Source organism: Phocoena sinus, chromosome 6, assembly GCF_008692025.1.
Source record: "Phocoena sinus isolate mPhoSin1 chromosome 6, mPhoSin1.pri, whole genome shotgun sequence".
NCBI classification, from domain to species: Eukaryota; Metazoa; Chordata; class Mammalia; order Artiodactyla; family Phocoenidae; genus Phocoena; species Phocoena sinus.
The window spans coordinates 3,311,824-3,338,757 of record NC_045768.1 but is presented as its reverse complement, the minus strand read 5'-3'; the positions used below and the strand labels follow the sequence as shown (position 1 = coordinate 3,338,757).

At 57.4% G+C, this 26,934-nt stretch overlaps 1 protein-coding gene across 1 annotated transcript; it reads right to left on the bottom strand.

Annotated features, from left to right (window-relative positions):
- Window positions 1-25,831, bottom strand: OLFM1 (olfactomedin 1). Its single transcript, XM_032635084.1, has 6 exons — window positions 25,575-25,831; window positions 23,537-23,686; window positions 18,610-18,765; window positions 15,693-15,912; window positions 8,073-8,179; window positions 1-1,701 (listed from the first exon to the last, which is right to left on the bottom strand). Exons 1-6 carry the CDS (start codon window positions 25,722-25,724, stop codon window positions 1,027-1,029), a joined length of 1,458 nt encoding a protein of 485 aa, XP_032490975.1. The 5' UTR covers window positions 25,725-25,831; the 3' UTR covers window positions 1-1,026.
- Window positions 25,832-26,934: the final 1,103 nt, after the last annotated feature.

Here is a 26,934-nt window from a genome sequence, read left to right as displayed (position 1 = left end):
AACATCTCCTAATATTTTTATTGTTCCTTAGATAACCGGATAGTACAAAGTTTCCCTCTTTTTTACTTAAAAAATGTACTTTCCGCACACTGTTGCCCTCAAGAGCATTTCTTTCCCGTTGGAAACCGAAGTTTCCCTAGATGAGCCCTTCTCATCTGTGGTTACACTGTTTAGATAATTTAACAAGAAGAGGATATTTCCTTTCATGATTAGCAACATGAACTTGACCATCTCTCTGTAAGGGCGAACACTGATGTGGTTTTTTCTATTCCTCTTTAGAACAAAACCATCCACTTACTAATCCAGACTACGGCATTGCATTTACAACATTCATGGCATCAACTAAACAGACAAGTCACCACCTCGAGGAAACGACAGACGGACATTGCACGATGTATCTACGGGGCACGCGGATTCAAACGGTGTGGCACTGAGCCTGTCCACGCCACACACGCCGGCCACCGCTCTTGGGGACTAACTCGGGTCCACGGGCTACTTGGAGTCTCAGTATCTAAGTGCATCTAAGACACAACACGTGGTCAAGGACGGCAGCGGTGATGAGATGCGAGTTACACTAGCCTACGTGGCCCCCTCGGCCGCCGAGCAAGGCCCGGGGGAGGGGGGCTTCAATGAGACACGACGCTCAGGTCCATCGAGCTGACCATGATCTACGGACATGTCCATGCGATCCTAACAGTGGGTTGTTCTCAGTAAGAACTGGCCAACAGTCAGTGCCCTACTTCTTGAGTATATTGACCAGAAAGGGGACCAGGGCGGGGGAACCAGAGAGCCCTGGGCTGCAGTTCCAGCCGTGTATACGGGGGCTTCTTCCCACACTGGCCGCCCTCCGGCTGGAGGTGGAGAAACATGGGGGGCAACGCCACCCCGTGATGCCGGAGTCCACGCTGCTGCTGATTTTTCCAAATTAGCCTTGTTCGTCTCACAGATATTCATCTGGCAGCTGTTCCACAGGAATTTCCAGGTGGGTGGAGGACGCGGACCCTCGGCTTCCAGGCCGAGGGGACTCTACAGCTCGTCAGACCGGATGACGTGGAAGAGGGTGACGTTGTAGAGGATCTGGTGGCCGTTGTTCCAGGCGTACAGGGCGCGGTCCTTGGGGTTGTAATCCAGCATGGAGATGTGTGAGTACTTGTTCTGGAAGGGGATGTCGATGTACTCGTAGGTAGAGGCGTTGGTTTGGTAGGCGTAGTGGACCTTGGTGCCCCCCGAGTAGCCGTTGGTGACGTAGAGGGTCCCGCAGATGATGAAGGCCTCGCCGGCGCTGCGCTTGGGGTAGCTGGTGTTCCAGGTCTGCAGCACCTGCAGGGACACGGGGTCCAGCTTGCTGACGACGATGTTGCCGGCGTTCTGGTTGGTGGCGTAGACAGCCCACAGCCCGTTCTCGTCCACCATGAGGTCGATGTCCGAGTGGCCGCCCCACGCGTAGTGGTACATGTTGTTATAGCCGGCATAGTCCAGGCTGCGCGTCTTGAGGATCGTCTCTGTCTTTAGGTCGAACCTGATGACGATGTGACTCTGGAACTTGTTGAAGTAGATGGAGCCGTTGTAGACCACCTGCCCCGTGCCGGACCAGGGGTGCGGGAGGCGGTGGGACGTGAAGTTGTCCGTGGTCATGAAGGCCAGCATCGATCTGTACTCGCGGACAAAGCGGTTGTTGTGGTAGCCGTCCATGTACCAGACCTGCGGACACAGCGGACCTGTCAGTGGGGCTGAAGCGGGGGGGACCCCTCCCGGGTAGGCATCCCCTCCTGGACTTGGCATTTAGTGATTTGGCACCCAGAGAAGGAGCTGGAAGGACTGGGAGAGAACAGACTAAACAGGGTCATGTCCTTCCTCCAAACCCACGGGGTGCCTTTCACGAGGGGCCAGGGCTGTCTCCCCACCAGGGGAGGAAGCGTCCAGCCTGGAAAAAGGACACCACGCACAGGGGGGTGGGGACCGACGGCCTGGGACCCCGCAGGCGCGCCGTGAGCGTGGCTGGCAGCTACCCTCTGCCGTTCTCGCAAGCGGTGGAGCTGCCCCCAGGCTCTGGGTCATCTGGGAAGGCTGGCCCTCCAGCAGCAGGTGGCACCGCCCTCCAGCAGGACGCTGTGGCAGAGGGCACAGCCGCCTGGGCCCGCAGGAGGACAAGTGCCCACAACACCGGGCAGTCTGCAGGGATGGCCGTTATCAAGGTCGCCAGGAAGGGCGATGCCCGATATCCCAGGGGGCGCGTGCGTCAGGCCTCTCCTTTCGTCCAGGCCCTCACAGCAGGCCGGACTGAACCACCAGTCCGGCGGGGGGACGTCATTAATTTGGCACTTGGGATGCTCCGAGCGTAATCACTCTGTCACGCCCAGTCCTGGGAAAGTGCCTCTCCCCGAGGAATCCGGGCTTCCGGAAGGCTCTGATTGCTCAAATCAACCAAGATAACAAACCCAGCAGAGGCCCAAGTTTGGGGTCACAAGAAGAAGAGCTTTCCAATGACTGCTTAAATGCCAGTTGACTCGAAAGCTGTCTAGACTTTGCACAAAACGCTTTAGTCATTTTCAACCAACATGGGAGCAAATTAGAAAGCAATGCAGTTAGTCAGAGGAAAATCTGCCGGGCTAATGCCGTTCCCAGTGCATCTGTCTGGCGAGAAAGGCAGCTGCTTGATCCATCGAGGGCTCTGCCGGCTTGCAGGAGGGATTAAGGATGTGGGAGTTTTCAGACACGGTATTGCGCGTGCGTTAAAAATTAAAAAAAAAAAAAAAAACCCAAACCTGTAACCTTGTTCCATTCAGACGCGTAGAGGCAGATGTGCTTTTTGTTTTTAACAACATGTTTTTTAAAGACTGGGTCTCATCTGAGGCTTTTCATCATCCTTAGCCTCCGTCCGAGCAGCCCTCGGCGATGCGGGCCACGCATTAGAACGGGGCAAGGGCAGGGCTGGGCGGAAGGTGTCAGAGGTCTGCAGGGTGATGTGCAGACGCCCTGACATCTCGCCTCCTCTTGGCTACCTCCCAGACAGGGAGCTCACTGCTCCTCTCAAGACTTAGCTCAAGTGACAGCCCCGCTCTGCACCCTCTCCTGACCGCCCCCATCTCGGCTCGCTCTGCCTCCTCCACGAGTGGGTCTTTGATGGTGGGGACCCGGGTGGGTTGATGCATCCCTGGACCCCCAGGGATCAACACCTCCTTCCTGTGGGCAGAGCTGCATGAAGTCAGCATCCAATTTCTAAGGATTTTAAAACCGCCTTTTCCTCCGATAAACTGGCAAATTGGCCACAGTGGGCAACACTTGGAAAAGGCAATTTAGGGCGGGAGAGAAAATCAGCACAGGTGCTAAATGTGTAAGGGTTTAGGCCACCAGTGAGCCCCTCTGTGCAAAAGAGGAGTGCATCATGGGACCCCCAGGGCCTGCGATGAGGGCCCACCTCTGGCAGTGCCTCCCACCCCCACGAGTTCACTCTGATCTCACCTCAAATGCCTTGTCCTGCCCCGCCTGCTGCACGTTCCAAGGCTCAGATGGAATCCCGTCCCCTCCAGGATGCCGCCCAGAACCGCTGCATCTGAACCGCGGAGGCCTGGGACCGGGGTCCTCAACCTGGCTGGGTCTCCTGGGAGCTTTCACATCCCAGAACAATGGCACAGACCTTGGGGGTAGAGCCGGGCATCGGCTGGTTAAAGCTTCCAGGGGATTCTAACGTTCGGCAGGGTTCCCGAGACCACCTGTTCCAAGTCCTCAATTCAGATTGGCCCAGGGGTGAGGGTCTCGCCCAGGGCCACACGGTCTGTTCACCAGAAAGCAGACTGCATCTCGCACAGGACACACCCACTGCCTGTCTTCACTGGGCCACTTCCTCCCAGACTCCCGAGGCCGTCCTCTGAAATGCCCAACTGACCCCATAAAGCAGGTTCTGTTCACGGGCACAGACAGAAGGGGACGGTGACCTTCCACTCGCTCACTCCTGGGCTTGACCACAATGCCCGCTTCACCCACCAGCGCCCGGTAGGATGCCTCAGGTGGCCCAGGTGGCCACGCACCTCTTGTTCTCCAAGCGATGGGAACTCGTTCCCTGCCCTCCGGGCGCTGGTGACCTCAGGGCCACGCTCCATGCGGGCTGCAGCTCCCTGTGGCCGTTGTCCTGCGGGAAGGACCGTGGGGCCCCAGGCTGAGGAAGGGGGAGAGCTGAGAACACACCGGGGAACAGAAGCCAGGGAAGCCCAAGGGAGAAAGGGGCCCTTGGGGCATCAGGGCGCAGAGCCCCTGCTGTGGGTGCTTCTGTCAGCAGAAGGAAGGCCCCCCGGGCGAGTTGCGAGAAGAGTCCCCTCGGCAGGTCTGAGGCCAGTGAGCAAGCTCCCCCATCCACGAGGGTCCCTTTGCCAGAAGAGATAAGATAAAGCCACCTCCGGACTCTTTCTTTGTAAATGCCACGCCTTGAGTGGATGTGGCCTGCCAGCTCACTGGAATCAAAACGCCCAACGCCAGCTCCCCTGTAAGAAAACCTGGGTATTCCCACATCCTGACTGCATTTTGGTTCCACACAGTGGAGTTTACGGAGAATGTGGGGTTCTCCTAATTGTCCCTATTATTTCCATGTGCTTTTTAGTGAAGAAGGCCATCTCGGGGCAGGGCAGGGCAGGGCAGGGCGAGGCTGTGGAGTCTGGCCCCATCTTACGTGATGCAGGGATGTACCCGGGAGGGGCGGAGCGGGGGAGGGAAGCCCCGCCCAAAGGGCCCGGCTTAGTAACGTGACCACGTCCTCTCCTCCCTTTGGCCAGGCAGGCATCTGTCACATGTCCTCCTGGCAGAGCCTGACCTCAAGGAGCCGGCACGGGTGGGAAAGATGCTCTAAAGGGAGCCCTTAGCTGAACAGGTGGGAGGCTTCACTGAGGAGTGAGGCTTGAAAGGGGGGCGAGGTCAGCAGCCCCAAGACCGTCCCCGACCACACGAAACAGTGTGACCATGCAGTTCGGATAATACGACCTTCAGGACGACGGATTCTGTAGGAATAAAATACCTGGATGGCTGTGACACTGTTTAGATGACAGGGAAGGACCTTTAAACACTAAACTCACTGCTGTTTGGGAAATGAGAGGTGTTCTAGTGATGAGACAGCCCCTCCGAACATGAACTTCCTGGGGGCCAGAGGCTGGCTGGTCCCCTTACCACTGTCTGATGTGAGTGGGCCTGGGACTTCTACGGTGGAAGCACGGCTGTTAAGAGGGACGGTGGATGCCGGACCTTAGAAGGGTCCACAGTCAGAGGTACGCGCCTCAGCGTCTTGTTCTCCCGGGGGAGGGACACAGCCTGGGGTGACGAGAGCATGGCTTCTGGAACTCTGGTGCCATCAGAAGCTTCTGGACAGGGTGGAGGACCACCGGAGTCCAGCACAGTGCCTACACACAGGTGGTGCTTAATGAACGAGCTAACCTGGTTCTAACAGCTCAGCGCAAAGGCAGGGGGACCCGAAAGCCCCTTTGAGGGCTCCCGGACAGGGGTCCCAAGGCAATTCCCCGCCCTGGCTGTTGGCCACACCCCTCTTTCCTCGCCCTCTGTGGCCTCCTGCACTGAAGCTGACACTGATTTTTTTTTTGGGGGGGGGAGCGAGTTATTGGTCTCCTGTGTGTGATCAAAACTGGATGGAGAATGGAAAAGATCGAAACAAAAGAAACCAGCTCCCTTCTAGATCAATGGCAGGACCTGGGGACGTGTCACTCAGCAGGCTGTGAGCCGGTGGCTGTGCTGATCTCACGGCTTGGGGCAGGACTGCCGACTGCCCACAGCTTTGGAGCAGGCCCCCAGGGTCCCCTGCCAGCGAGCTGGTCCCCTCCCTCCCTCCCCACGCAGTCATCTCCCACAAAGGCCCCACTTCCGCCTTCCTGCTTACACTCTGTCCATCACCAGGGCCCCCTTTCCTGGACAGTGATCAGCTCATCAAGCAGAAAAGAGATGTCTAATTCCCAAAAGCATCCATCACCACCTCAACGGCAGATGAACCTACACCCTCACGGTACGGGGGACTCCAGGAGCCCTGATACGTGATCTCTGAGAAAAGAAAATTTGACGAGCGCTCACTACAACCAAGGAAACTGACATCAACGGGGGGACCCAGAGGCACATCTGCGGTGTCAGATGGGGCGAAATCCTCTAGACCGGGGTTCCTCCTCTGCAGCACCAAGGTCATTGGTTCCAGCTCACGGATCCCAAGAGGCCTGCTGGGTCAGTGGGGTGTGTGTGGTGGGGCAGGCAGAGGGCAGGCGGGAGGTGGGGAGAAGGCAACGGAGAGGAGGGTGACTCGGGAGACTCAACCTGGAGTATCGCGGTAAATAAATGGTTAATAAACCCAGCGGCCAGCCTTTCCTGAGACCTTGGGCAAGTCACGTGACCCTCCTGGCCCTGCGTTTTCTCATCGACACAGCAGAGACAACTATGATCTCCGGCTGGAGGGCAGCCGTGGGACCAAACCAGGACAGGCACAGGTGCGCTCAGCTGAGGGCTGGGCACACGTGTCGCTGCGTCCTAGAAACCAGACTTCCTCTTATATTTCAGTATAAACGTCACGCGCTCAGGGTCTGCATCACCGTCTTGTTTTCGCGTCTGCATCACTGTCATTATGACTGACGCCCGCAGTAAGAGTCCATTCCTAACCAAACTCGGAACCAAAGTGCTGTTTTCCAGGGGGACGCAGATGGAACCGAAGAGCAGTCAGGGTAACAACTGGCCAATCAAATGGTTCACTGGTAATTAACTGGTAATTAACTGGCCAGTTAAATTCTTAGAAAACTTCCAAGGACCAGCCGGCCGTCACCATTCAGAAAATAAAACACAAACAAACTTCACCCCCAAAATACCGGACCCGGTCATTTCCCGGGTTTGCAGCCTGTAGCCGGCCCCCTCCTTCCAGAACTCTCTGCCTGCAGACCCGGGGATGAGGTCTGGGAAGAGGCTGCTGGCCTGCCGGGGCGGGGGGGGTGGGTAAGGAAGGGGAGAGACGGGGGTTCCTCCCACTGGAGGTTGTGGTATAAAAAGACAGACGCCCAGATCGCTGGAAAGCCCGTCATGGCCCCCCCAGGCGTCTTCCCCAGAAGGAGAACGTGCCGCTTCCTGATCTAAACAGAAGCGAGCACACTGTCTAAAGGGTGGGAATGGGGCTGGGGGAGGAGCAGACATCAGAAGTCTCAAGATCCCTCCCCACTGAAAATCCTCCAGACAAGGCTGAGAGGGTCTCAAATTCCTAAGCTCCTTTCTCAATCTGCCCAGAGGAAGAGTTGAAGTTTTTTTTTAAGTGTTTATTTTCTAAACGTCCTGCAGGCAAGGGGCTGGGTAAGAGAGGCCCTGGACTGTTGTGATGGTTCTCTCCGGGTGCCAGCGGTCAGGCTGGTGGACCACCAAGGGACAGGGATGCCCACACTTCCTTTCCTCCAACCGAGAGCCAGAACCCTGGGCGTTCGGAACCTCCCTTCGCTGAAACGCTCCCGAAGGACGCTGTGGTGATGGACGGATGTTACCCGGGCCCAGTGGGCCAGGAGCCACCCTCCCAGCCAGCCAGCCCTCTGCTCCCCACGCCCCGAAGGGACTCCGACGACAGAACGCAACGCAGCCCCCACCCCATCCCGATCAAGACAGACGTGCCGCTCGGGTCGTCTCTCTCTCCTTTTATGAGGTCTTTACCCGGGGGGGAGAGTCTAGAAAAAAAAGAACATGGCTTTTCTCCTAAATCAAAAAAGAACATGAGTTTCCATCAGCCATGAAAGGAATGGCAAATGAAACGCAAATGAGAAGTCATTAAAACAAGAAGGCCTGACCATGCTGTCCCTGCGGAGCGGGGACACTGCTGTGAGCATGGGAAGAGTTCAGCCCGGAGGCGGCCCCTCGGCTCCCAGGGGCAGAGCCACACGCGGGGAGGGGGTCGCAGGCGTCCTCGGACCCACCCCGCGGTCTGTGACTCTGCCTTAGTACAGGGACCTCGGCAAGGGACCTGGGCCTCTCCCCAAAGTCCCTGGAACCCCACCCCGGGGACACCAAGTTTCCCTCGTCCACAGCCCCCCTGCCCCAGACCCAGATCCAATGAAGGAAGCACTTACCCTGTTATCACCTTCTGGGGCCAGAGGGTCCGTCATCCAGGACCCAAACCTCGAGCCGGAGGTCTTGATGGTCACGGGGTCACTTATGCCCGTCAGCTTGCCACACGCTGCAAGAGAGGACACGACGTGGGGGAGTGAGTGCCTGGGCCCAGCCCCAAAGGCGAGAGGCCACCACCCCCTCCCCCAAGCAGGGAGCAACGGAGGCCAGGGCGGGTGGGGAGAGGGAGGTGCAGCCCCCTGGGCCTAGGGCCGGAGGTGCCAGGGCCGCACCGCCCGACGGGGCGGCCCGCCTCGCCCAGACGCAGTTTTCTCCTCTGGGAAGCAGGGGTGGCAGCCGCTGGACCTCCTAAGGAGAAAGTGCATCTGCGGTCCAGCGCAGGAGGAAGGGCGCTCCTTCCCCCTGGAGGGCTTGTGAGCTTCCCTGCAGGGTGACAGCGGGCTCCCTACTGCCTGGAGGAGGTGCCCAGGGGCCGGAGGGCTGGGATTTGAAGTCACTGACGGAGCAGAGAGCACGGGGGTGACGGCGCCCTCCCGTCACACAGATGGAGGCGGGAGACGGGCTGGGATACGCTCGGGGCCACACCGACACTCGGGCATTCCCGACAGCCCAGCGCCCTTCCCACTGCCCCTGATAGCCCCGGGCAGCCACCATGCCCAGCAGAAATCCCCCTCCTGCCACCTGGATGCCACCCTGTGTGCGTAGCCCTGAAGCCTTCCGGAATAAGTAAACTCAGACAGCCTCAGAAGGGCAAAAGGTTCCTGAGCCTCAGAAGCCGACTGGCCCCTCAACGTAGGCAGTGGGTCCTGCCCTGCCGGGACGTGTGCCTACTGGGACACCCTCCCTTTCTTCCAGGCCAGGCCTGCGTGTAACTACCCAGCTCTGCTAAACTCCCACTGTATTAGCCGATGTAGAGGTCAGTCTGCAAAGTTTAGAGGAGACCTGCGCGTTTTCAGAGGATTGCCAGTGACTTAACCCAGGCACCGTGGTTTAGCCGGGGATCATCCCGCCAAGTGAGGTAGCCCAGCCTCGGGGAGGGGCCCATGGCCACCTCTGCACTGTCTGGGGTGCCTCCCACTCTCTCGCCAAACTTAAAGTGGGGCAAGTAGATCCATCAGCATCACCGAACAAGACTGGAGAAGTGGACTCCCTGGACCCCCAGCCCAGTGCCTGGGGCCTCTGTCTCTTTGTGTTGTCAGGAGAGCTTGTATCTGGGCAACGCGGAGGCTTTGGACCGGGATTAAGAGCTGACTGCAAAGCAGAAGAAAGGCGGCTTTACAGCCAAATTCCCATCAAGTCACGCTGCCCCGCTCCTAAGACCCAGCGGTGCCACTCCCCAGGCTGCTGCCTCTGGCCCAGATTCGAAAAAGGAACTCAACTATTTTTACTCGCCCATCCCTTCCCAGCGTATATTTGCCTGTTCCCCTTTCAGGAGGAATTGCATACTTTTTCCCACTGAAATACTGTCCCCTCAAGGCCGGCCCTGTCCACACCCCCCATCTGAGGGAGGACAGACAGAGGACAAAGGGACTGGACATTACGTGCAGGTTAGCCAACATCTACTGCAACCAGAAGTAAGAAAAAAGTGGGTCCTTGGAAATCTCGCGAGAGCGTGCATGCCCACGAGAGCCCCAGACCAGGTTCTCATCCCACGAGGGTTTTGAGAATTTGGGGTGGGGTTCCCTGAGGGTTCCGTCTGGAGGAGGGAGGGCAGGGGAGAAGCAGGACACTAGGCCGGTCTCCCCCCAGCACCCTCTTTGTTTCTGTGACCCTGGGGGATTCTGGGCTGCCCCCCGGAGACAGCAGACCCTCCGAACTGGGTGGGAAGTGCTAACGGGGGCCATCGAACACCAGAGACAGCCCATCTCCCTGCTGCCCAGAGGCCAGCAAAGTGCCCCGTGTGAATGTCCCGTGCAGGGCCTCCCCACCGCTGAGTCAGGGACAGTGGTCCTGTCTGCCGCCCGGAAGGAGAAGTCCCAAGGCACCGTGGCCCCAAGGGTGTCACGGATCGGGGGCCCCGGGTGGGATGCCTGCTGGTGCCCCATCGCGGGCACACTTCCCAGTGAGACGTCCACTCACGCCAACGCCCTGCCCAGCCTTCAGCGGTCACACCCGGCCTGGGACGACCTCCCCCGAAGGAGACAGACATCCATCCTTTACATCACATTCAGAAGGTGACGCTGGCGGGTGAGGCCCGGCTCGGCCACCTGCCCAGCTCTACTCTCCTCCCTACCTTTGCTCAGGCCCACCCCCATCGGGACAGCCAGACCCCCACCCCGCTCCTGCCCTCCTGTCTTCTGTGGCTGGACCCACACCGACGCCTCTGCAGAGCCCGCTCCCTTCTGGACGGCACCCACCCTGCCTCCCCGACCCAGGCTGGGCCTGCACACCCCCTGGGCGTGGCCCCGGGCGTCCGGGTCTCACGACCCAGGCAGGACGCCCCTCCCCCCCACAAGGCTCACCCTGGGGGAGCTGTCCAAAACGAATGAATGAACGAACAAATGACTCACCCCTCAGGAGCTGAGAGGTATAACTATCCACCTCCCAGAAAATCCTCGTCAGCCCACTGCTTTGCCACGTAACCCGCCAGAGGGGACGGGGCGGGGCGGGGGACAGAAGGTGGGCCGCCTCTTCTGAGGGCGGCTTCCTTATCTGCCAGAAGGATACCCACCCCAGAGGCGGTGGTGGGAATTAAAGCAGTTAACCAGTGGGGAGCTTCTAGAAGGATGCCCGTCACGCATAAGTGCCCAGTGAGGCCAGCGGCCATGGATTCACACTGAGACTGTGGCCAAGTCCAGGCTCGGGGCTGCCCCGGATGGTCCCACTGCGTTCGGCCCACACGTGGCTGCAGAGAAAGGGAGACTGTCTGCGGGGATGCTGGGGGGTGGGAGGAGGGCATCTGCACCAGCTCCAGCCCCGCCCCGCCCTGGGCTGAGGTCTCCTCCAGTGCACCCTGGCCCGAGGGGCTGAGCCCACCCTCCCCCAGTCTCTCGGAGGGAGCCTTAAAATCACGGATGAGGCAGCAGAGAAGGGTCCAGCTGGCCCGTGAGGCCTGCTCGGCCAACTCCTGGCTGTGGGCTCGGCTCTCCACTGGGGATGGAGGCTGCCCGCCCTGCTTGAGTCACGGAGTTATTTTTGGTTCTCCATCCAGACTGGCTCTGCCAAGACCTCGGGAACTGTCAGGATCTAAAAAAGCCACACGGCAGAGCCGCGAGGCAGAGTCTTGGCACGCTCCGTTCACGAAAGTGTCCCTCTCTTGTCACGAGCGCTTGGGCTTCGTGGATGGGGAGGGAAGGGAAGCCGAGCAGGTCCATCTCAGAGGAGGCTGGGCTCCAGGCACTGCACCCTCAGCTGGGAGGGCCCTGAGAGCCCAGGACGGGTCTCAGGAGGGGGGCCGCCTTGCAAAGCTGGGAGCCTGGACAAAGCAGCCTCCGCAGATGAAATCCTCTGGTCCCCGCCATTCCTAGAAGGAGGCCACTTCTGAACAACAGCCCGAGTGACCTCTGACAGGAGCCTAAGCAGGCCCCGGGGCGACGTGCCCGCCAAGGAACCGGGCCAGAGACCAGATTGAGGGGGCTGACTGCTCCACAGCAGGCAGACGGGTCCCGGGACCGCCCCGCCTCCAGGCCCATCTGCCTCGGTCCCAACTTGTATCCCTAAAGACTGGAGAGTTAAGCTGGAAGAGCTGGCAGAGCTGGGAGCTCAGACAGACACACGTCCTTGCAGAAGAGCTAACCGGGGACGGAGCAGCCTCCCTGCAAGCCCAGGCCCAGAGCCCCGAGGGCCACCCTGGACGCCCATCTCCCCTCCACACCTGGGCAGGGACGGGGATGCTGAGAGACCTCTTGCGATCCCTAGCACTTCCCGGAAGGAACCTGGGGGGACACCTGCCTGCCTGCTGGGACCACTGAGGTCACTGCCGTGGGCGGCACCTGGACTCGGGTCCCCTCCCTCCTCGCTGTCCTAGTCGGTCCCCTGCAGACTGAGACACCCTAAACTTCCCTCTCAATCCTGAGTGTAAATCCGCACGGGCTAACTTATCCACCGTCCTTGGGAGCAGCTCACTCACCCGGCTCCATCCCGGCCTCTGGGGAGGAGGTAAGGGCCCCTCTCTCTGTCTCCTCGACCTTCCCTACAGAGGCCTTGAGCACCGGAGAACCAGGACGGTCCAGCTGGGGGAAGCCCTGAAGTCAGCCAGTTCCCCTCATTTTACAGACAGGACTGAGGCCTGACACTAACGGGCACGTGACATGCCCGGGACACGTGCATGAGGACCAACGACGTCCTGCGTCGGATCTGAAGTCTCTGCCTTTGGCTGGTCTAGCGCTGGGGCACCTGATTCCGCAGGCTCTCCACGGAGAGGCAGTAAAAGCTCGGGGGACGGGGTCGCCGGGCAGCTCTGCCTCTCCCTTGCCTTGCCCGGGAACCAGAGGAACTGCAGGGGAGCCGTGGGGACCCGCCTCCCTTCCGGATGATGCCCGAGAGGTGCTGAGCCCAATGTCCAGTTCCAGAAATCAGACTTTCAGATTCACGTTCTGGCTGGGAACGTGAGGAACACATTAGGAAAAACACACAATGCCACCAAGAGAGGGATTTAAAATGGAAACAGAAAACCAATGGAACCTGCAGTCCTTGTTTTTTTTTTTCCCCTGTGTATGGAATTGTCAGCAACAACAATTTGAAGAGAATAGAGACCTAATTAAGAGCACTTTGGGGAAACTGCAGGGAGACCCTCTTCCCCATCATTACACCAGGAAGGTAACCGAGATGCTGTTCACCAGAGCAAAAGGAACCTACAGTCAGACTTCAGACCCAGGAGACAAGAGGCGGAGGTGGCGGGGGGCCGGGGGTGGGCGGGGGAGGCCGAGGAAGGAACTGCCGACCTCTGAGACACTGCATCTTCAGAAGTCCTAACCGCCCAGGACAGCATCAGTGTTCTCCAGCATCCCCTGTTCTCTGCTCACCGGCAACCTCCCGGCAAAGAAACAGGCTGCCAAGATGGTAGCTATTTGCAAGGCTAAAATAAAGACTAAAATTGGCAGCTACAGGATATTCGTTGGGTCTTTAAGTTACCGAGCTTGAATGAAAACCTAGGAAGCGGGAGAAGCAACAGCAGCTATATCTACGTATTACCTGTTGTCTGTCTACCTACCTACCTACTGACTTACCTACTTATCTATCTACCTATTATCTGTTGTCTATCCAACTACCTACCTACTGACTTACCTATTTACCTATTATCTGCTGTCTATCTATCTACCTACCTACCTGTGTATTATCTGTTTACCTACCTACTAACCTACTTATCTATCATCTGTCTACCTACCTACTGACCTACCTACCTACCTATCGGTCTAGCTGTCTCTTTACCTAGCAATCACGTCTAGCTATTGGGTACTACGTACCCACCTGCCTATGTGTCCTATCACCACCTACTCTATGCTGGGCACGGTGCGCAGCCCGTGACGTGAATGGTGTCTGTGGACTCACACAGTGACCCCAGGGCGCAGGGACTCCTACGCCTTCAACTTACAGACGAAGAGGCGGCTGAAATGCAAAGTGGTCGGTGCCTTGGTTGAGCCACAGGGCCATTGAGTGGCACTTACCACTTTAGGACACTGCCTCCCCCAGATGGGGGTTCTCCGTTCGGTGTTCACCCACATCACCCACCCGAGTGCTGGTGAAAGACGGACCCCCACCCACCCGCCCCAAGACTCAGCAGGTCCATCTACAGGTCAAGGTCTTTGTGAGCGCAGAAGTAACTGCACTCAGGGGTGGAGAACAGGGCTCCGGGGGCCTCTTCATCCTCTCTCCTTATTTCAGCGGCCCAAGGGGAACCATGTGAAAGCCCCAAGATCCCAAGCCCTAAAGTGAATTCACTCAGCTTCTAAAAATAGGGCGAGTACGGGCACGAAGGCTGCTCGTCTGGGAAGGCCAGAATCCTCCCGGAAAGACCCTTAGCTTCTCATCAGTGGTAACTTCGCCCCCTCTGAATTTCCACTTGGCTCCTTCATCCGTTAATCGGAAAATGTGAAGGTTTAATCTTGGTTTCCCACTGGTTTCTACACGGTCTGTCTCCCGGGGAATAAAAATGCTACTGTGGAGAAATAAGTAACAAAGAAACCCCCAGGGGCCAAGAGCCCTCAGGGGGAGCGTTGGAGGGTCTGGAGAGAGGTGACGGGAGCTTAGGGTAGAGGGAGCTTTATGGGTAGAAACCCAAAGACAGTGCCCACCAGAAGTATTCATGTAGTCCCATAACCACTGATAAGCCTGGTAACCAGTAGCATTTCAAACATTCCCGCTGACTCCTGAATGCTGAAATGGGAAGAGCTGGTAGAGACCGTCCAGCCCAGACCCCCTCCCCGGGACTGTCCCCGGTCACCCAGTCCCGGACGCACCAGGACGTGGGTGCCATGAAGCACATCTGAAAAAACGCAGCAGATAACCCCTCGTGTGATGCAAGTGTACAGATCACAACGGATTCGTCCTAATGCTCCGGACATCGCTCACTGCCCTCTCCCGGACCGGGGAGCTTTACTAGGGCACCTAGAACGGCATTAAAAATAAACTAGATGTGGGAACCTGTTCAAACAAAAAGGTTGGCTGACTCGACCTCCTTGCCCTTTGAACGTTCTCTCTCTCCCACTTAATAGCAATGGGGATTTTTTTTTTAAAGTATTTGTTCTTTTGGGATGTTTTAAGTTTAAAATAAGGCATTTGTAGTGTGTGTGGGGTGGGGGAGGAAAAGGGAATCAAGTGAAAACATCAGATAAAACCTAAAGGAAACTTTTTCATAAAGCAGAATTGCCCTTTATAAAAGCTACCCTAAGTTACTCTAAAAAGTAAACCATACGAAAATGAACAACCTCTGTGTTAGAGAACAGTGGGTGGAAGGGCCAGCCAATCTTTCCTAAGAAAACCTGAAAATGGAATTGGGATTTAAAATGTGCTATTTAAAAGTGGACTCTGACGCTGACACGTTAAGATTTGCTAAAGCAATTAACACGAAAGTTGATAAGGCGAGTGGGTATCAACCAAAAATAAGATTCCGAAGGGGCCCAGGGGCCGCTGGCTCCAGTCCCACCCCTTCCAGGCACCAGGAGGGACTCCCTGGCTTGTTGCGAATGGCAAGTCTTCCACTGTGATGTGATGGATTTTTCTGCATGATTCAGTATCTCAGGGAGCTCCATCAGCCCTCGTTCGCAAGCCGGAGGGAATCTTAAGATGTACGTTTCCCGCTCTACGAAAACCTGTGTCTTAAAAAGTCACCCAACACACACATACACACGTGCACGCACACACACACACACACACACACACACACACACACACACACACACGTCCTTCAGATGGTAGGTAACATCTAACATCATTTTTCCAGATGTGCAGCTCGATGGGCTCTGTGAGCTGGCCTCTACACAGGATTGGACAAGGCCCTAGGACCGGTGGTGCCTACTTCCCTCGGCTATCTGCCAAGGTAGCCCTACCCAGGAGCCCTAATCCAGCCGTGGCTCCCTGACGCCAGGCGGGCGCTGTCCACTTCAGCACCACTCCCTAAGCCCGAGCGAGCTGAGCGGGAGGTGGGCGGCGCGGTGCCCCGCCCCGCAGGGTTCTGGGCCTACCTAGTTTTTGCATGCACGCACGGAGCCTTTCTTCAAGATCGGACACTCTGCTCTGAAGTTCATCGTAGTCATAGGCGCCAATGTCTTCCTGCAGCTCGTTAAGCACTGACGTCAGATTCTGGACCTCCTCTTTAAACTGCAATACCAATTTGGCATCGGCCTTGTACTCTTCCAACACAGGTATCAAAGGCCTAAGTTCATCCATTTTCGCTTTTATCGCCTGCAAGGTTAAAATAAGCTGGGTTCAGTGCGATGCGTGCAAAAACTTGTAACACCCTGCCTCGGCCTGGCTTCTCCCTAGGTGAGGGAAAAGGTCCACACTCCCGCTTTATTTACGGATTGATTTATTCTGGTCCACAGGAGTTAGAAGAGCATATTAAACAGTCTTTAGAACACCAACATATTTGGGAAAGGTCTTTATTGTCAGTTTAGAATGCAACATCTGAAGGTTACATGCTGTAAGTCACATACACAAAGTTTCTTTTTTTTCTGTTTTTGTTTTTTCAGAAAATGCATTGACAAGGGTTCAAACTATTCATGAAACGCATCTACAGTCGCATGCAAAAGAGATCCTGGTTGTATTCAAGGTTCCTTAGGGGTATGGTGCTAAGTAACGGGAAATAATAGTAAAAATGCAGGGTGCAAAAAAGCTCTCTGGCCCTCTGTCATGGTTACATGGGAGTGGACTGCTTCTTCAGTCACTGCAGCATTGAAAAAACTCTTTTAAGTTAGCCCTGCAAGCAAGAAAAGGAAAACTGTTGAAGAACTAGCTTACTAGCCTGCCTTAAACAGATAGCCATTAACAGACAAATATCTTCACGGTCACTTCAAAAGAAAAATCACACTTCAAGGCTAGAGTCAGTCCAGACAAACTGCTTTAACAGCTATGTAGATGCCCTCACGGCAATTTCTGCCGAAAGTGTTTACGGCAATTAAAGTGTGGTCAAAGGCAAGGGCTACTTTTCTTCCCTCAGAGCCATAGTGCCCCAGATTTGGGAAGTGGGACAGAGTGCTTGCAAAGAGGATCTAGCCCACAGATGCTGAAGACACCCTTAGAGGAATGTGAGGCTACCCCAGAGAAGGGAGTGCTGGCCTTACGAGGAGAGACACAAGCTCTCTGGGGTCGGGCAGGTCAAAATCTCTTGCCGAGATAATTCTTGATGACATGTCTGAAGCAAGGACATGTCCACCTGCCATAGGCTCATTTCTCCTCAACAGATCAACCTGCTATTATTTTATTTATAATATAGGTTTATACCTTCATTAGCTTGCCATCTCATCTATATAACGTATTGCTTTTAAAAGCGAACTATGCATGCCGGGAGCATACATCAAAGGAAAACATTAGCATAGAAAGGGCAGTCCAGAGGGGCTGTGTGACTTGACCCATTCATTTACATCTGAGCTAGGTTTCTGATTAACATGCATGTATACCTCAATTAAGGGGCATATAATTTGTCAATTTAACCATGCTGAAGCTGAGTAAACTCTAGGTGTATATATACATATTTGTACATCTGTATATATAAATTTAGGTCAAACCAACTGCGGCTTTAATGTCCAGAGTTACGTGGAGAACAGGAACACATACTGGGAAGTGAGAAAGATGTTGGCATCTCTCTTCCTTCCCTGCAAATCTACCGTGAGCCTTGTCACAGCTAAATTAGGTCAGATGTGAAGAACTGCCCTGAGTGACCCCTGCTCAGAAATGGCTGTAATCAATCAATCAATTAGGAAATGGCTGTAATCAATCAATCAATTAGGAAATGGCTGTAATCAATCAATTAGGAAATGGCTGCAATCAATCAGTTAAGAAATGGCTGTAATCAATCAATCAATTAAGAAATGGCTGTAATCAATCAATCAATTAGGAAATGGCTATAATCAATCAATTAGGAAATGGCTGTAATCAATCAATTAAGAAATGGCTGTAATCAATCAATCAATTAGGAAATGGCTGTAATCAATCAATCAATTAGGAAATGGCTGTAATCAATCAATCAATTAAGAAATGGCTGTAATCAATCAATTAGGAAATGGCTGTAATCAATTCAGCTGATCCTTGGCTAATGTGGGTCACCTGCAGCACCTGTTGAGTCGGGAAGGACCAATCACGTGCCTTCCCGGCTAATCTGCAGCTTGGCTGGAGAAGCTGGGACCTGGGGCCCTGGCCTCAGAAGCTAATAGGTGTGAAAACCGCACCTCAACTCTGCCCCTTTCAAGGTGAGTTTTGCCAAACCAGGGTGAGGGCAGGTGGCCTCTCTGTTTCCAAGGAGTGCTGCCCTTTGCAAGGAAAAGAGCATCCTTGCTGGGTTCCTTCCTGGCCTCAAATTGCTATTCTGGAGGGAGAGTGGGAGCATGAAGGGGAATCATGCAGTCTCAGAGGAGGGGGAGGGGGAGGGGGGAGGGGGAGGGGGAGGGGAGGGGGAGGGGAGGGAGAGGGGGAGGGGAGGGGAGGGGGAGGGGAGGGGGAGGGGAGGGGGAGGGGGAGGGGAGGGGGAGGGGAGGGGAGGGGAGGGGAGGGGAGGGGAGGGGAGGGGAGGGGAGGAGGGAGGGAGGAGGGGAGGGGAGGAGGGGAGAGAGGGAGGAGGGGAGGGGGAGGGAGAGGAGGAGGGCAGGGAGGAGGGGGAGGGGAGGGAGAGGTGGAGGGAAGGGGAGGGAGGGGGGAAAGGAGGGGAGGGGATGGGAGGGGAGGGGATGGGAAGGGAGGAGGAGGGGAGGGGAGGAGGAGGGGAGGGAGAGGGGGAGGGGAGGGGGAGGGGGAGGGGAGGGGGAGGGAGGGGAGGGGAGGGAGGGAGGAGGGGAGAGGGAGGGAGGAGGGGGAGGGAGGGAGGAGGGGGAGGGAGGGAGGAGGGGGAGGGGAGGGAGAGGAAGAGGACGGGGAGGGGGAGGAGGAGAGGAGGCGCAGCACACATACCTTGAACTGCCTGGCCAGGTGTTGCTTATGACTCTCCTCCACCTGTTTGAACTTGGACTCCAGTCCTTTCATTTGGCTCTCCATCTTCTCCACGTACTGCAAGTCCCTCTGAGTCCGCCTGTCCAGGACCTCTATGGATTGAGACATGTTTTGCACCTGTCAAAAAGGCAACAGATTCAAGGACGGAGCTGCGGCAGGTGCCTGCAGACCTCATTTGCCTCCTAACGAACGACAGTGACCTTTTCCACACGGCCAGCCCACTGGGAGCCAGAAGCGGCTCGTGCGTGACTTACTAGTTAATCACCAGCAGCAGGGTGTTATGACCAAGAACCCCCCAAACAGAGCAAATTGGTTCGGTCAACATTTCTTCTGCCATCTTCCAGGACGTGTTCTTACAACCAGGGGTGCAGGGACCTCTGGTTCCCTGTTGGTCATAGCTCCAGGCATATGGCTTTGGGTGATTTTTTTCTTCTTTTTTTGGGGTGCGTGGGCAGGGGATTGTTTCTAGTCTCTTTATTCTGCAGGATGAAATCAGTCAGGCAGGCATAAACACCAACAAAGATGAACAGCATAGCTGGGCTTCCCTATCTCCAGGCACAGACCTCTTTCCCCCTAAATCTCACTGGGTGTCTCGCTGAGAGGGCTGATTGCATAAGCGCAGCGCTCGGGAAGCAGGTGACTGGGCTTCCAGATTCTGCATCTTGCACGTCATCCGTCACATCCCACAGTATCATAGGTAGATGACTGTTCTGAAAGCATGTACATTCAGAACAGAGATTCAGGAATCAATCACCCAGCAAATGAAGAATCTCTGTTCTACACCTTTATAGGCAGATCTGAATTGAGTCTAGCCTCAAGATGAAACTTTAATATTCAACAGGGTTCCAGAGAGCTTCAAAGAAAAACAGTTTTAGTGCAGCCACCTGCCAGTGCATTTTATTTTCAGGAAACTGGCTTGCGCTTCTGTGCCAATCCATTTGGGGTAGCAGGGAGGTGGAAAAGGCTCAGGGTGGCCAAAGTGCTGTTTGGGTCATTTTCTCAGAATCGAATCCAATTACCAGTGGGAAGATACCTCCATAACCGCAAATCTTCATTTCTGTTTTCTTTTTTGCTGAATTTGCAAATACCCTCCCTTTTTTGGAACTAAATCATTTGGGGATGAGGCTTAGCTTTGCCTGGTCAGTAAAAGAAGAGATGATAGTGTGGTTTGCACTTCTTAAGGTATGTCCTTCACCCCCCCCCCCCCCGCAAATAAAATAAATGAGAAAGAGAAACCCAAAGGAGGAAAAACGGATACCACTCAGCTCAGCGCTTAAAAATGCCTGGGATTCTATGGCTCGTTATTTGAAAGTAATGCACACGTATTCAGTTTAAAAATTCAGGTTTGTAAAATACAGTGTGTGGGTGACTCTGACTCGCCCTGATCCTTTCTGTTTCGATGTTTTAGGGGAAACTGAAATATACTTGCTCTGTTACCTCAGGTCTTCCTGTCCCCCTCAACAGTTTGTTCTGTCACTTTGAATAACTGAGGACTTCTTTTGAGAAAAGCTGTATTTCCCTTTATCCTTCCAGGCCCAGCCCAAATGCCACCTCCTCCAGGGAGGCTTCCCTGATGAGCCAAGCCAGAAGTGGCCGCACACCACTTGGAAACACCATCACCTTGTTGGCACCATGCCTGCATGGCAGTGACCCACACCCCTGTCTCAACTGCCTTGCTGGACAACGGGGGGAAGCGGACAGGCCTCATTGCAAGCGCAAGGCCCAGCACCTAATGCACAGCCGTAGGGCGGGAGGAAGGAACAAAAATGACAGCTCCAGTCAAGACCCCTCCTCCTCCTCCTCCTCCTAGGGGGATTCTTGATGGACAGCAAAACCCACAAGGCTGCCGCTAAAACCTGCTGAGCAGACGCTGCGGGACCCTCACGGGCTTCAGCCTGGTTCTTCTGCTGGGGCCACACACAGCCCTCTGGGCTGTTCAGCTGCCAGAAAAGGATGCTTTTAACACATTTAAAAGTTTTCAAATTAAATTTAGAAAACACATTTTCAAGATGCTAAGTCACTCAGTCACTTTAATACGTCCCTCCTATAGTCCTTCCCAGGCTGGATGAGCACCTCCCTCTCCGGCTGACCAGAAAGCAGGTAATCAAGCCCCAGGCGGCCATCACACTCCTGCATCTTCTCTGAGCTCCCGGTCTAGAGGCCCCGCCTCTGGGCGCGTCCATTCTCTTACCTGTAGGATGTGTCCCCGAGAAGCCAACTGAGTTCAAGGTCACACAGCTACCAAAGGCACAATCCCCCACCCCGCCCAAGGTGGCTGCAGGTGCCGAGGGGGGAGGGGCGGCAGCAACCTGCCCAGCAGCAGACACAGCTGGCCTGGAGGCGACCACTGATCGCTAATACTTATGGGACGTTTTCTATGTTCCAGGCACTGCTGAGCCCACTGCGTTATGGATCTCATCCGATCCTTACAAAACTCTGGGAGGTGGGCGCTATTTCAAGTCTCATTTGACACAGAAGGAGACCAAAGGCTCAGAGAAGTTAAGTGCCTTGGCTACTGTCACACAGCAGACAGCCACCATGCAAAGCCCGGACTGACTCCAGAGCCCACACTTTGAAGCTCTGGGCCATAAGCTTCTTCAAAGAGAACAGAGCCTGAGGCCCCTGCCCGCCCTTTGCCATGGGTCCTCAGCCCTAATGCGGGGTGAGGGCCTGGCTTTCACGAGACACTGGTGCTAGGTTCCTCTCAAGACCGCAGGCCAGTTCAAAGCAGCACCTCTGGGCTTGGGACTGAAGGCTCCACCTTTGGAAGCTCCTCAGGTGGGTTTGAACAGGAGGCCAGGCTGGAGACACAGGCACAGCTGGGACCACAGGCCCACGGACAGAACAGATGCTCAGATGGTGCCCACCGAGAAGGAAAGGGGAGAAGGAGGCTGGGGAAGGAGTGAGGGACGCACAGCCCTGCCCTTCTCACACAGCAGCCAGGCCCTCTATACAACAAACGGCTTCTGCCCCGAGAAGTGGCGGCAACACAGTGCCCACGAGGGTGTAAAAGCGGGCTTTAAATGTTTAAGCAGTAATGCTGTGGTGTACACAGGCAGGAAGGAGGCCTCCAAGGCCTGTGTTCCCAGGGACTCACAGACTTTCTGGAACTGACCACGGCCTCCCAAGGGCTTGAGGGGCCACCCCCCAGCCGCCCGAGGCCCCTCCGAGCTCCACCTCCCTCCTCTGCAATAATGAATAATTAAAGGCCCAGTTAGGCTTCGGTCTAGTCTGGTGTCAATGAATGTTTGTGGAATCTGTTACATATATTTTTCTTTAATTCTTTTCAAGTGATTTACTGGGGTGACCAAAGACGGCAGCACAAAAAACACACAGGTCCTCAGAGGGGAGCCAGGCGGCAGCTGCCCCAAGCCCTCCCTCCCGCCCGGGCCCTGTCCATACAGCAGGGCCGCGACAGCCTCAGGGACGCCCCTCCCTCCCCACTGACTTCAAGAAAGGGCCCTGCTTTGCCAGAACCCGTGTGAGGGTCTGTGCAGGAGCCGGGCTTGAACCGAACTAGACAGACTCCGCTGGCTGCCGGGCCTCCCTCCGGGGTGGTGGCTCTCCTCCCGGCACAGGCCCCCCAGCGCTCCTCGGCTGATGGAGAAGTCTCGGCTTTACTGAGGGTGTGTGTGTGTGTGTGTGTGTGTGTGTGTCTGTATGCACATGCAAATTTGTGTGTGGTGTCTGTGTGTCTGTGTAAGTGAGCGTTTACGTGTAACATGTGTGGTGTGTAAGGTGTGTGTGTACGTGTGAGGTGTGTGTGGTGACTGCATATGTATATGTGTGTGTGGTCTCTGTATCTGTTCAGTTACATGTGGTGTATGTACATGTGTTGTGTGGTGTGTGTACGTGTGAGGTGTGTGTGTGGCCTGTATCTGTTCAGTTATATGTGCTATGTGTGTGTCGCGTGTGCGTACGTGAGCATCTGTGTGTGGCGTGGGAGGTGTGACCCCTCTCCCGCAGGGCGTGAAGGGGCCTGATGTGAAACGCACCCTCTCCCTGGGGAGGGCGGTGAGTGGAGTACTAGGGCCGCTGTTTCTCCTTCTCCCCTCAGTAGCTCCCAGGACAACGGGCGCTCAGGTTACCTGAGACCCCAGGGTTCCCAGGCGGAATGTTCCAGGCAGCGGGTTGCCAAGATCCATGGGGAGCGCCAGCCTCCGTGGGGGGCAGAGGTCGCGGGCCAGGTGGGAGGCCGGCCCCGGGTTTGAGAGCCAACCCGGCTTCCTGCTCACTGGCTGTTTGCCTTGGGAGAGTCAGCCCACCTGCCTGGACCCAGATTTCCACTTCTTAAAACGGGGTGAAAACCTCGCCACCTTCACCTGGCTCTTGTGAAGGTCAAGTGAAATAACGGATTCAAACCGCAAGTGCTGGGCCCAGGTGGGTCACAAAGGTGACGATTTAATCTGCTTTTGCACCGGGAAGGCAGCCGTGGGCGTGAACGCCTGGCCTGGCTGTCGCCGGGTCCAACCACTCAGCAGCAGGGGGCAAAGATGCCACCCAGCGGCCCTGCTTCCGGGCTCCGAGGGAGCTCTCCCAGGTTCTGCTGTGCAACAGCTCTGAGCCCTCTGGACCGCAGGCTGTGGGCGTGACCCGGAGACGGCGGTGTGGGAGAGGAGCCCCAAATGCTCCCTCGCTAAAGCCACGTGGCTCCCAGTGGAGCTTTTCGCCTCCTCCTGGGCAGCCCTGGGGGAGTCTCCGTTCCTCCCTCCCTCCCTCCCTCCCTCCCTCCCTCCCTCCCTCCCTCCATCCATCCGTTTCATTCATTCACCAGTATTCCCAGTGGGCCATGCCAGGGAAGAGTGAGGTCTTGGAGCTGGGACGGACCTTGCTGCTAGCGTGGGCACACAAATGCACACACACGCGCGCACACCCTGTACAGACTCACCTTCTCCAGTAGCTGCCTCAGCTGTTTCGTGCGGGCATCCCGTGAACACATGGTCTGCTGGGGGGCGACCACCGTGCAGATGCACCTGCCCTCACTGTCCTGGGCAGAGCTGTACACCTGCCAGCTCTCCTCAGGGTTGGTGGGCAGCACCTGGAGAGCATGTGGGGCGAGGGAGAGGGAGGGAGAAAGGTGAGACCAGAAAGCAGCGCACCGGGATGACCGTCCATGTCCAGCCCCTGGGAAAGGGCAGAAAGAAGTGGTCCAAAGACATGTGCCGACCGTGGGGAGGTACAAACAGGGAGGAACACAGACGGTCTCCCATCAGGATCCCCAGGGCTGGAAGGGAGTCAAACAGGCATGACTCTTTAAAACGTTTTTTTTAATTCAAGGGATTTTAAAATTTAGGGGATGTTTGGAGTTTTGGCATCTGACCCAACTGATAGGCTAGGTGGAGGGGAGAGGGGACCGGAGACTGCATGCTGGTTGAGTCACAACGGCACGTAACTGAGAAATAGGATCTCCTCCCGTAAGGTGAGCATGGGAGGCTGGTGCAGCCTCTCTCTGCTGCTCCCTGGTACTGGAGAAGCAGAACCAGTGGTACTAGCCGGGATCCAGCAGCCTCTTAGCCCAGAGCTGCGATGACCCCGAGCCCCAGCAGTGTTCCTGCTGGCGGTCTGGTGAAGGCTGCCCGCAAAGATGCTGGGCTTCAACTCTGCACAGGCTGCCACCCACTAGCCATTGGGCAGATGTCACCAAGTTGCTGGTGACATGTTGGGCAGGGGTCACACCCAACCTCAAACCTGAGGTGTGCCCAAGGACGGTCACGAAACCAGAGCTGCACATGGCTGCTGACATGGTGACATGGCTGGTGTCACCTTGCAACCCAGCTCAGGTGGTCCCGCCGATGTACACGGGGCAGACAGACACCACTGTCCGAAAACACCCCGGGTACAGACCCTGCAGCCTGCCCGGTGGCCTCAGGTAGTCACCTCCCTGCTATCTTTAGCGTTGGTATGGGGAGAAGTGGGGTGGAGGGAATCCACAGTAGATACATTTCATTCGATTCATTTCCAACCCCAGGAGCTCAGGACCCAGAGGTAGGAACAAAGTCATCAGGAAGAAAATGCCGCCTGCAGTTCTCGAAAGAGCAGGTGAGGTGAACGGATGACCATCTTACAAGGGGTCGCCAGGAGACCTCCTCCCCGAGCACTGCGCCCTTGACAGCCCAGAGGGAGCGCGAGAGGGAGCCGCGTGTCCTTCACCTCTCCTTTCGGCTTAGAGGGAGCGAGCCTGAGGCGCGCCCCTTCCTCCGCCGGCCCCGCCAGCGGCCGTTCCCCGGTGGCTCCGGCTCAGCCTCCGCTCCCGCCACCACCTAAGTCAGTCCAGTCCAGAGGCGGCCCTGGCCGCTCACCCCCTCCCCCAACGCATCGCGCGGAAGGCAAGGGGAGAGCCCCGCAGCTGTGGCTCCCCGGGCCCCGTCCGGCCCCTCTACACCCTCCGCCGGCGGGGACCTTATGGATCTCCGCATGGGGATGGGGAGAGAAAGACGCCTTGGGACTTTGAGGGCAAGAGCTCCGGAGCCCGCCCGCCCGGGCCCCACTCCGGCCGGTCCAGTCCGGCTTTTGCAAAGTGGGGCGGGCTCAGTTCCCAGCCCCGGCTGGACCCAGCCAGACTGGGGTCCACCGCGTCTCCACCCCTTACTTGCTGAGTGACCTTGGACAAGTCCCCAAGACCCCTGCTTCAGCTCCCTAACCTTACCAACAAGGGACTTATTAGTTGAACGAGGACTCCAAGCCTCTGAGTCCCTGGGCAGGCTCCCCGGCCCCGCGAGGGGACCGGGCAGAGGCAGCAAGCGCCACACAGAGGGGACCGCGGTCGGAGGAGTGGCCGAGGCTGGGGTGTGGGGAGCAGGGTGGCCCCCGCGCGTGCCCTTGCCCCTGCGCCCGGCTCCCCCGCGCGGCGCCCTCCCGCCCGGGGCTGGGGACCGGGAGGGAGCGGGCGAGGAGGCCCCGCCAGGGCGGGCGGCGGGCGCACTTACGCCGGTGCTGCGGTCGAGCGTCCCGCCGCTGGCCGCTGAGAGCTTGGTGGTGTTGAGGCCCACCAGCGAGGGCAGCGTCTGGGACATCCAGTTGGTGATCATGGCCATGGTGCTGAGCACAACCCCGATCTTGAGCAGCGGCACCGACATCGCGCCTGGAATGCCTCCTGCGCCCGCGCCGCACCGGCGCCGGCTCCGCGCCCCGGGCAGCCTTCAGGCTGCGGGCTCCGCGGCGGGCAGGGGCGCCCGGCCGTGTCCCCGCGCCCCCTCGGCCCGCCGCCGCCCGCCCGCCGCCGCCGCCGCCCCGCGAGCCCCGGCCATGGCCGCGCCGCCCCGGGCGCCCGGGAGAGTGGCCGCCCCGCCGCTGCCCACCGTCCTCTGCGACCCGCCCGCCGCCGGGAAGAGCCGCCGGCTCGGGCTCTGAGCGCCGCGCGGGCTGCGCGCGGGGGCCGCGGCCGGGAGGCGGGGACACGTCCGGGCGGCGGCCGACGCAATCTGCCCAGGAAATGGGTGGATTTTTCCTCTCCACTCCGGCTCCCCGCCGCCCCCTGGCTGCTGGCAGCGAGGCCTGCAGAGCCCCGTCACCAAGGAGTAGGGAGGGGGTGGCCCGGGAGGAAAGACAGACCACCCCCTCCCAAGTCGTCAAAATCCGCCCGCGCAGACGGCGGCGTCCCTAGCGCATGAGCTGGCCGCTGCCCTTCCACCCTCAAGGTCGCCGGCCAGCGAGCCCCAGGCAACCCCCTGAGACCCACCCCATCCATGCCCAAGGCCTCCGCCCCGCTGCCGGGGACTTGCTTGGCGGTGGCTCCAGGCTTCCTCCAGCCCGGCAGCCCCCTGAAACCCAGCCAGGAGGGCGAACTCTTGGCGGGCTCCGAAAGCAGCCCCTGGTGGGGGGTCTCCAGCCCCAGTGCTGGGGGAGGGCGCTAGGGGAAAGGCCCTGCTGGGAGCCCGGGACAGCCAGGAGCCCTAAGGCCTTTTCTGGCAGCTGTGGCGCTGCCCAGTGTGGGCTCCTGGGTCCAGGTGGGCATGCAGCAGGGGTGCAGAAGCTGGGTGTGGGTTTGGGGCTCAGGCCTCCGCGCAGGGTTGCTAAAGCGGCCCCACCCGTGGTGAGTGTGGTGCAGGTGGAGCCCTGACCAGGGGCCTGGGGTCTGTGGCTGGGGGGCGGGGGGGGGGGGGTGTCCTCACTGGCTCTCCGGGTGTGTGTGGGGTCCTGATGCCCAGGGAGAGGGGCAGGGCAGGCTGGCACAAGTCCCCAGCCCTCGGCAGCATGGGTGTCAGGACACATGTAAGTCTCCTTGGAAGCACAGGCCTGACTGGGTCAAACATCTTAATAGTGCTTTAGAATTTGCAGAAGGCTTGT

Coding starts and splice junctions, on each gene's coding strand:
- OLFM1 (XM_032635084.1), bottom strand. CDS start 25,724: ATGTCGGTGCCGCTGCTCAAGATCGGGGTTGTGCTCAGCACCATGGCC. Junction 15,913..18,609: donor ACCTGGCCAGGCAGTTCAAG/GTATGTGTGCTG, acceptor TTAACCTTGCAG/GCGATAAAAGCGAAAATGGA. Junction 1,702..8,072: donor CCCCAGAAGGTGATAACAGG/GTAAGTGCTTCC, acceptor CTGTGTCCGCAG/GTCTGGTACATGGACGGCTA.